General features: G+C 40.1%; 3 protein-coding genes across 3 annotated transcripts; 2 read left to right on the forward strand and 1 right to left on the reverse strand.

The window, feature by feature from the left end:
* The first annotated feature begins 232 nt into the window (after positions 1-232).
* On the forward strand, positions 233-3,593 carry LOC148735149 (uncharacterized). The gene is made up of 2 exons (XM_088755425.1): positions 233-1,989; positions 3,455-3,593. Exons 1-2 carry the CDS (start codon positions 1,359-1,361, stop codon positions 3,469-3,471), a joined length of 648 nt encoding a protein of 215 aa, XP_088611551.1. The 5' UTR covers positions 233-1,358; the 3' UTR covers positions 3,472-3,593.
* On the forward strand, positions 3,496-6,096 carry LOC111320686 (G2/M phase-specific E3 ubiquitin-protein ligase). The gene is made up of 6 exons (XM_088755426.1): positions 3,496-3,651; positions 4,116-4,378; positions 4,656-4,795; positions 5,154-5,301; positions 5,601-5,727; positions 5,822-6,096. Exons 2-6 carry the CDS (start codon positions 4,238-4,240, stop codon positions 6,094-6,096), a joined length of 831 nt encoding a protein of 276 aa, XP_088611552.1. The 5' UTR covers positions 3,496-3,651; positions 4,116-4,237.
* On the reverse strand, positions 5,017-7,471 carry LOC148735150 (uncharacterized). Its single transcript, XM_088755422.1, has 2 exons — positions 6,724-7,471; positions 5,017-6,277 (listed from the first exon to the last, which is right to left on the reverse strand). Exons 1-2 carry the CDS (start codon positions 7,469-7,471, stop codon positions 6,210-6,212), a joined length of 816 nt encoding a protein of 271 aa, XP_088611548.1. The 3' UTR covers positions 5,017-6,209.
* Between the last annotated feature and the right edge of the window lie 2,802 nt (positions 7,472-10,273).

Here is a 10,273-nt window from a genome sequence, read left to right on the forward strand (position 1 = left end):
CTAAGGTACCCCGGGTAAACCTCATCGACTTGACTAGATCGTCGATTCTGTCCATCTTCACTGTTTTCAATGGATTTTTACAAATATCCTCTTACTCGGGGTACCTTAGTATGCGTGAAGAGTTGGTGTTAGAAGACTATGGGGAGGACCCGTTGAGAGAGATTTGACTAGGTTCCAGGTTGACCGCGCATTAACGGTCTCTCAGCTGCACAAGAAGCTCCTTCCACGCATTAGAAGAATTTCGAACGGCCGTTAATTTGAAATTCTCGCTGGATTGGTTGCTCGACAAACCGACTTTTGTGGGATTTTTTTCGGTGAACTTAAAGGGCAACTATTTGACTTTCGTGCTGCTGAGTTTTGATTCGAGGGAAAGTATTAAGTGTTGTTTTCGAGCGACTTTGGCGAGCATGTGTCAAAAGAAGTTTCCGATCTTCCCGTATTTTATGCACGGTAATTTAGGGCGTCAAGCTAAAACACATCAAAACGGCCTCAAATCGCGAGGAGAACAACACAGACTACTCTCTACGAAGGTAAGACTTTATTTCTTTGATTATTTCACACAACTTTACATTTATGGAGCTCAAAAGCAAGTCCAACTAAACCACTATACAAACTCTTTAACTATTCACTGTGAAAGAGCCTGTGACAGAGCTTGGGGCACCTGTGGAGTTGATGACCAGAAGAAGACGAGCATGGATTTCAGCCATAAGTCGCAATGACCTTACGGACGATAAGCTTGAAAATGAGAGGGTTTTGTGTCAGGTCAAGCTGCCAACAGTGGCACAAATTTGATATTGACTGGGTCCCAACATTACATCTCGGCCGTACGGTGGCCCATTAGGGACAGCGCTACTAACTTAAAAAAAACCCAAAATACAAAAATATACAACTGCAAACTAAATCAAATATACTACGAATAAAATTAAACCATTAACGTCAGTGAAAAATCAAATGCACTTCTACACAATAAAGTGAAACGCTACACACCGAATTAAAAAAAGTAAACCGCACACTGCAAATGAAAGCACAACGCACACCCCAAATCAAGGGGAAAAAACTCACTGCGAACAAAAAGCTAAGGCACGCCGCAAAGAAAAGGGACTTGATCTATGCGTGCGCATTTGCGCGTCAAGGCCTGAGAGTGAGTCGTGTGCTTAAGTTCGCGCGCTTTTTCCTTGAGGCTACATTTAACATGGCGTCTAATTATGTTCGTGACGAAATTCGTGCAGCAGTCCGTGAGGAGGTGTCCCGAATGCTCAGTTCCCCTCGAACAGAGTGCGAAGTCAGTGAAGGCACAAGTCCAACCAGTTTGGTGAACCTGCAGCCCTCTGAACGTACTCTATCATTCGAGGAATTCTATGAAAAGCGAGAAGAGGATCGTCATTGGTTTTAAGCCCCCCAGGAAGAAAATGAGAGGGAGCCATTCAGGCCATTCCAAGAGCAAGAAATCGACGCAGAAATCAACGATTGTTGAAATTAAAGTTGGTTTAGCAGGGCAAACAGATGGGGTAATTAAACTTCGTCGTGGCAAGACTCAGATTATCACCGTCAACTCCTTGGCCAAGAAAGAGGATATACTGCAGAAAGCAAAAGCCAAACACGCAAGCTTCGATCAGTCGTTTGACGACACTTTTCAGTACACTTTGCTATATTCCGACTTCCGAGAAGTGGTTAATGTTCCCGGGGCAAACGAAACATTTCAACTTTCCTCATACAAACAAGCAATCGGCAAAGAGTTTAAGCGTTTGACATTCTACTTAATTCCTGTCGACGACTTCACAGACATGTCGGATGAAAGCGACAGCGAAGCCATTGCCAACCCTGCCAAACAATCGCATTTGTGCGAATTTTTCTCCGGTGCTTCGAAAAGAGACTTGACTAGGAGCTCGGATGATGGTAATGATGATAAGGAAATCAGGAGAATGGATAGGTGCCCTTGGGATGCCAGTGAGTCTGGTACCTCAAATCAAGCCGGGGATCTCAAAACTGGTAGGCAACTCTCATTTTTTAATTTTTGTTCTAAGACTAGCTGAAGGTCATGGTTCTAAGTTTACTACACGTTAATTGTTTTCATTACATGTTGACAAGTCCTGTCATTTTGGAGTAACTTGTATGACAAATCACATGGTATTTTGTCATTTTATCACGCGAAGCTATCACGCGATACATTCCATAGTTTGATTCAAATGCCTTTTATAAAAGAGGTCGTGTCATGTTCTTTAATAGTGGATAAAGTGAGGTAGGGGGTCCTGGATTCTATGAAAACTGTGGGGTCCCAGGGTGTTGAAAACATAAGGATCTCCTTTTAAACAAAAGAACATCATCTGCTGGTCTTTCTCTTTGCAACCAAAAGAGCGGCTCCCAATTTCTTCTTTTTTCTGAATCCACCCACTGAAACTTGCTAATAATCCTTCCACAGACCCTGGGACCCCTGCCCCGGGCAATCCACTAATCCCATCTAATGTGTCACTACATTGATCGATCGATCAATCCCGATCAATCAATCACTCAACTTTCTAAAAGAAGGTGAATTAATTAAATGTGGTAACCTTTTTGAACTCCTTATTATGTTTCTTATGTGTTATTAGAAACAGTTTCTCACCTGTGAGAACAAAGATATTGAAGCTTGGACGTTCATTTGCATGGTTCCAGAAAATGTCTTTACCCTTCCAGGATTTCTCAAAGTCTTTTTTTATGAATTAAGACATTTTCTCACTTCTGCTTTATTTGTATCGTTTCATTTTTTCCGTATGATGCACGATCCTTCACAGTAGAGAGCGCTATTTATGCAATAGCGAAAATCAGACCTGAAAAAAATCAGGCCTGTACAGGATTTGAACCACTGACCTGCAATACTAGTGCAGCGCTCTACCAATTGAGCTAACAAGCCAACTGGGAGCAGGCTGTTAAGTTGATTCGTAATAAACCCGTGATGATAAATCAGATACAATGAATATATGAAGTTCATATATTTTGAACTGCGGTATTAAATACGTATGATGCACGATCCTTCGCAGTAGATAGTGCTATTTATGTAATAGCGAAAATCAGAGCTGAAAAAAATCAGGCCTGTACGGGATTTGAACCACTGCCTGCTCCCAGTTGGCTTGTTAGCTCAATTGGTAGAGCGCTGCACTAGTATTGCAGAGGTCAGTGGTTCAAATCCCGTACAGGCCTGATTTTTTTTTCAGGTCTGATTTTCGCTATTGCATAAATAGCGCTATCTACTGCGAAGGATCATGCATCATACGTATTTAATACCGCAGTTCAAAATATATGAACTTCATATATTCATTGTATCTTCTTTTTTTCCATTGGCAAACTTAAGTGCTAACCAACCTTAAGAAGTTATAAATTATTTTTAATCAGCTCAATTACCTTGTAAGTGATACTGATCTGATTAAATTAAGCAAATTACATCAGAATAACATTTTGTGCAATTTTTTCCCCTCAGCCTTGATGATATCTTAAGCATGCTGTACAAGAGAGTAAAGCAGCACTAGCGATGTGAAGTTAGAGTAAGCAGGCAGGATCTTTTGGTGGATGGCATTAGGCAGCTACGACGGAAAAGTTTGTTGGGCCTCTTGACAGTGTAGTTCTTTGGAGAGTCAGGGATAGACACTGGAGGGCTCCGAAAGGAGTTTTTATCTGGTAAGATATCAGGCTCTAAACCAGGATCTGATATGTGGATGTCCAAGAACTTTAGGGAGGGTGCCACCCCCTACCATCTTTTGATAAACAGACACTTCTATGAAATGGGCTACAGCTGTACCTGAAAGTCTTTCCTAATCTTTTCAACACTAATGATCTACTAATAATGATGTACTGCTACAGATTGCATTGGAAGTGACTAGCTGAAAGTACTTTTGCATGAACAGCATTATTGTAATCATAGTTGCAGTTTATTATTATTGCCATTGACAGTGACAGGCCAGTGAAGGTTGTTTTCTGGTCAGTGTGACATATAGGAAAACTCATTATGAATGGCTGCAACTCAGTTATTGTAAATATACAAATAGGACTGAAAAAATTACATCTCTTCACTTTTTAAGCGTACAACTCCCATGATTTGAAATCTATTCCCCTCAAATCTTTTTTAACATTGTTTTCTGCAGCATTTATAAGTGGAATTCAGACCAACCTATTTGAGGGCATTCAACTTAGTGGTCTGTCACCTGCACCTCATGTTGAGGCTGTGGAGAATGGCTCCTTCAAAGTTGTTGGCCAAGTTATAGTTATGTCAATTCTCCAGGAGGGTCCACCGCCTGCCTTTATAGCCAACTGGGTATACCACTATCTGTGTACTCCCGATGTCACAGCCATATCACTAATAGATGATGACATTGTTAATCCAGACATCAGGACTTTAGTGAAAAGGGTAATATGTCTTGTAATAACTGAACAAGAAAGTTCCACATTTCTATGGGTAGAATTGATTTGAATTGATCATTTCAATGAGGATAGCACTAATTATTGTTATATGCCTTTATATAGCCTTATGATTTAGCAAAAGAATCTCCAAGCAAGATTGATAACATTAATGCTTATAGCACTGACCCTTCAGAGTATAAGAGCTAGAAAGTACTGAAAACTGTTTTGAACCTCCTTTAATACATGTATTAAACCAATTCTGAGAATGATAATTATGTCATCAGGTAAAAGAAGTGAACAGTAAAGAAGAACTACAAGCCGCTTTCCAAGAAGACACAAACATGGATGTTTTAATGAATACTGGCTTTACATCCACAATTTCCTTAGAGAAAAAAGACACTATTTTAAGTTACAGACCAGTACAGTATCCCAAAATGTGTTTTATCTTTGTCTTGTTTAGAGCTGTTGCATTTTGTCCTTTGTCAGCTATGATTTGCTGTGGCTAAAAGTTATGATTGTCCCAAACTTTCCTCCAGTTTTTGCATGGATTTACCTATAATTATATAGAACATTTTGTCTGTGTTTACATTATGGAATCAATACCAAGATGCAACCAGTGAGGGGAATCTTGAAAAGCATTGGATATATTGATAACATGTATGCTTTAATTCAATGATCTGACATGTATATGAAACTAAGTGCTGATGATCTAGCTGTACTTACTCATTATCTAACCGCAAGACTAACCACATCTAGGGATGACATTTTTTTTCTGTTTTCAGGGTTATAACACTTCAAAACACAATTATGAGGGTGAAAGCTGAACTAGACCAAATGAGGGAAGGACTTAGGCTGCACGGGTGCCTGGCCATGATGGAAGAATACCCATCACTCATGGAGAAACTCTTTGTGCCAGGAGAGGATTATACTGTAAGAGTTTTCTGGATAATATGTGCCTTCTCGTTTAGTACCCTTGTAAACTTTTCCGACATTCCTGGTTCAATCCCTTCCTTTCATCATTTCTGCTTTGTATGTTTCTCTCTAAGATGAGAAAGGTTTGCTATGATACAAGCATTTCAGTTAATTGATGTGCGAGTATTTGGCGAAAAAGAGTCACGATGTTTAATTTCTGTGTTTAAATTAATTACTATATTACAGGGCGTGCTAATTGATTTCTGAACTAATCCTCAAAGTTAATGGACTGACTAAATGGTCTCGTTTGTATGCAGGTGACGTCTACATTTTTGATGAACTCATTGACAGCTGAATACTCAGAGCCTGGATCAACAAGGAAACTAAAGGAAACAGCTGTAATGGCTTACTTCAATAGATATGTTGAAGAAAGAGAAGACAACTGTGAGTAACATGTATGAGCCTATGTAAACCAATACAGATAGATCTAGTATGAAATGGTACTAATGGCTTTTTTATATTTTTTCTTATTGCACAGTGAGCGAGTCTACCAACCGTGCTGGTGGTGTTACAGAAATTTTTCAGTTTCTCACCGGAAAAACTACAATGCCAATTTTACCTGCTGAGAAGAACAGTTTTGCCATAACAGTAAAGTTTATGCACTGCAGCAATGACCACCAAATTTGCTTTCCCACCGTTTCTACTTGTGCCCTTTGGGTACAGTTACCTGTCGCCCATATGACCACTTTCAGTGATTTTAACTTTAACATGGACACTGCAATAAAACACGAAAAGACCTTTGGAAGAGCTTAATAGATGACTGCATTCAGTCTGTACTGGCAACCTCATTTAATAAGTGCTTGTAAAACTTTAAAACAATAAAACATGGCTGCCAAGTCTCACCACCGAGGAAACCTGGGACTTTATTAATTAATGGTATTGTGCTGCCAAGAAACATTGTTGAAACTCTGTAACTTGCAACCAGTGACAACATCTTGGAGAGACAAAAAACCATTAAAAAATGTCAGTAAAAGCCATTTCCAGTCAAATATACTGCTGTTAACTAGTGCTGTTGGGTGAAAAAATATATTATTAAAATTAAGTGATTTTAGCTGCTTGTTTCTTTGGAAGACAAACATTTGTCATTGGAGATGGTTTGGTTCAAGATTTGCAGTATATCTCAAACAAGTAACACATTGGCACAAGTAAACGCACACCAATTTGCTTTCATAACAATTGGACAGAAGAATGATACACATATGCCACCCAAGAGGCTGGCCTCACCTTTTACTGTTTCTTTGTGCGAAAAAAATTATATTAAAATTGGGCTACATGTGATAGAAATGCATGAAGTACGGTTAATGCCTCCTGCCATTAGACACAGGACTCTTTGTGGAAGTGATTTACTAGCTTCCAAAAGGAAAGAAATTTAGAGTTCACCTTTTGCAAACTCGGTAAGCTTCTCAAAAAGGACTCCAGCTTCATGAATGCTTGTGGAGTGGGATAAGCCATTATTGTCCATGACATTGAACATACTCATGGAAAACTGGGTTGCACTCATCATCCTCGACATCGAAGCCTTCAAACCTATTTTCTGTTTCTGTGAACTTGTGTGGCAATATTGAAGCCAAGCAGTCGGTGTGTCCAAAATCCTCTGGCAGGAACACCGGATACAATGGCATGCTTCGAATTTCCTGATCCGGTGACTGTTCCAGTATTCCTTTACCTTATCCAGATCAGTCTGCAGCAAATCAGCCAAACAAAACCAAATTGCCTCTTTTTGCAAGTCACTAGTCAGATCAAGAATGTCAGACTCGTGAAGGTCATTAAAGAAGTCGATCCACCAACTTGAACATTGTTTCCTGTAATGTGACCATTGACATTCAATACGCTGATTCTTAGTGCTTGATACGTATTTGTGGGACTTTGATCCTGCGTATTCATCCAATCCCTCAGCTCTCAAATAGTACTGTATTCCGGCAACCAGACCATTTTCAGTGCCAGGGTCAGTGTATACACGCACTGGGCATCCATGTGCTGCTCTGACGTGCTTTATAAAATAGCTTGCAACACACCTTGGATTTTTGTTCGATCGTTGCACCTCAAGCCAAAGAATTCTACGACTAAAGCCGTCTACACAGCCGTGAATAGAAAAGCCATGAGGCTTCAGTTTATCGTAACCGTCCATGTGCCAGCAAAAGTTGGGTCCAAGTGACACATACGTTCTGCGCTAAAGACAACGGCTCTTTCTGTGTTCCACTCCTCTGGGATCAACGTCTCTTAAGAGTGACTCTGCTAATCGCCGAGGAACATTAATCCGGTGTCTTAAGCGTAAGACATGCCACATAGTCCTGTAGCCATTGAGGCTATCAGGACCAGTGCATATTTCTTGTAAAATAAGATCCCTGACGCGTTCCTTGAGCTCCTCATCTACTGTTTCACGTCTCTTAAGTCCATAATCTTTCAGCCTTCGCTTGAGAGTTCGCTGATTCATAAAAATATTATGTTGCTTTTCCAACATCAGAGTAATATGCCTATAGTTAAGACCTCTGTAAAAGTAATATTCAATTACATCTCGCTCAGACCCACGAGGTAAGTCGTCGTTTAAAGTTGTGTCAGCCGTTTCGTATTCGCTCGAGATGCTCAAGTCTTCGATGGACGCTATTTTGTTTTGATTTGATAAAGCGCGCTTGCGACTCGGTTTCAGGCCTTGACGCGCAAATGCGCAGGGCGTCACTTAGCTTTTTGTTTGCAGTGAGTTTTTTCCCCCTTGATTTGGGGTGTGCGTTGTGCTTTCATTTCCAGTGTGCGGTTAACTTTTTTTAATTCGGCGTGTAGCGTTTCACTTTATTGTGTAGAAGTGCATTTGATTTTTCAATGACGTTAATGGTTTAATTTTATTCGTAGTATATTTGATTTAGTTTGCAGTTGTATATTTTTGTACTTTGGGTTTTTTTTAGGTTTGTAGCGCTGTCCCTAATGGGCCACCGTACGGCCGCACGAAGAGACCGCACCTGACTGATCCTCAACTTAATGCTGACAGAGCTGAACGACGGAAGAGGCGACAAGAAATTATTGATCAAGAAGTATCAGAAAAGATGAAGAAGTTCAATGAGCCAGGAGATACTGTAGAAAACATCTTTAGTGAGGTCGAACACACATGTACAACACAGGAAACTGAGGAAAGTGATGAATTACAAGACGGCAGAAGTGAAGATGAAGAGATGGGTGAGCTGCAGATGGATGTTGCAGGCGAAAAACTTGTCAAAGACACCGACAAAAAGCCAGTTCTCGTTGATAGAGATAACCAGACCTTGATCTCTGCATTGTCTCAGGAAAAAGTTCATGTGGCGACCCAAACAACAGAATTTGATTACTTGTTCTGCAGTGCAACGAAAACACAGCCATTAACGGAAGACTACTTTAAAGATTCTGATGATCGATAAATCTAGATTCTACACAGGATTACTAGATTACCACCTACTAACTAGAACATTTAAATTTGTTTCACCTAATGTGACCAGGAGGACAAAGACACTTTCTCTTTTCCAAGAGTTTGTTATGGTCTTAATTAAATTGAGACTACATGTACCAAATCTAGACCTACCATACAGGTTTGAAGTTTCTCCTCCAACTGTGTCACATGTATTTAAAGCATGGATGGAAGTATTATATGTGCACCTATTACCCTTAATATCATGGCCAGAACGGGAAGAACTATGGCGAACAATGCCTAGATGCTTCCAGTATTCTTTTGGTAAGGCAACCACAATCATCATAGATTGCTTTGAAATTTACATCGATCACCCTTTAAATCTGTTAGCAAGAGCCCAGACATATTCTCATTCTAAGAGCCACAACACTGTTAAGGTTCTTCTTGAGAGGACCCCACAAGGATCTGTTTGCTTTGAGTCAAAAGCCTGAGGTGGGCGAACGTCTGATAAATACCTAACTGAACATTGTGGAATGCTGAAGAATTTAAAGCCTGGTGATTTAATCATGGCTGACAGGGGGTTTACCATTGAAGAAAACCTGTCACTATATCAAGCAAAACTTGCTATTCCAGCCTTCACCAAGTGGAAGAGCCGGTTTGGATCCTGTCTCTGTTGAAAAGACAAGAGGGATAGCCAATTTATGTATACATGTGGAAAGGGTGATTGGTTTGTTGAGACAAAAGTACAGTGTGTCGCAGAGTACATTACCTAGTGATTATCTGCTGTTTTCAGATAAGGAGGGAAACAGATGCTGCCCTATGGCGGACAGATTGATCAGTGTGCTGTGCCCTCATAAATCTTTGTCCATCTGTGGTACCATTTGACTGAATGTGGTTTCAACAATAATTATTGTTCACATGTATGTGTTTTTGGATCCAGTTGTAACTGGAGAAAAAAAATTTATAATACAAATGCTTAGTTTCCTTTGTGTCAATCATATACTTTTTCCTGAATACTAGCTTCTGTACATATGATGCACGAACCTCACAGTAGATAGCGCTATTTATGCAATAGCGAAAATCAGACCTGAAAAAAATCAGGCCTGTACGGGAGTTGAACCACTGACCTCTGCGATACTAGTGCAGCGCTCTACCAATTGAGTTAACAAGCCCACAGGGAGCAGGCCGTTAAGTTGATTCGTAATTAACCCGTGAAAGTGATAAATGAGATACAAGGAATACATGAAGTTCATATATTTTGAACTGCGGTAATAGATATCTAATACCGCAGTTCAAAATATATGAACTTCATATATTCCTTGTATCTCATTTATCACTTTCACGGGTTGATTACAAATCAACTTAATGGCCTGCTCCCAGTTGGCTTGTTAGCTCAATTGGTAGAGCACTGCACTAGTATCACAGAGGTCAGTGGTTCGAGTCCCGTACAGGCCTGATTTGTTTTCAGGTCTGATTTTCGCTATTGCATAAATAGCGCTATCTACTGCGAGGATCGTGCATCATACGTATCTAATACCGCAGTTCAAAATATATGAA

The sequence above is a fragment of the Stylophora pistillata genome, chromosome 3 (genome assembly GCF_964205215.1).
Source record: "Stylophora pistillata chromosome 3, jaStyPist1.2, whole genome shotgun sequence".
Classification (NCBI taxonomy): Eukaryota; Metazoa; Cnidaria; class Anthozoa; order Scleractinia; family Pocilloporidae; genus Stylophora; species Stylophora pistillata.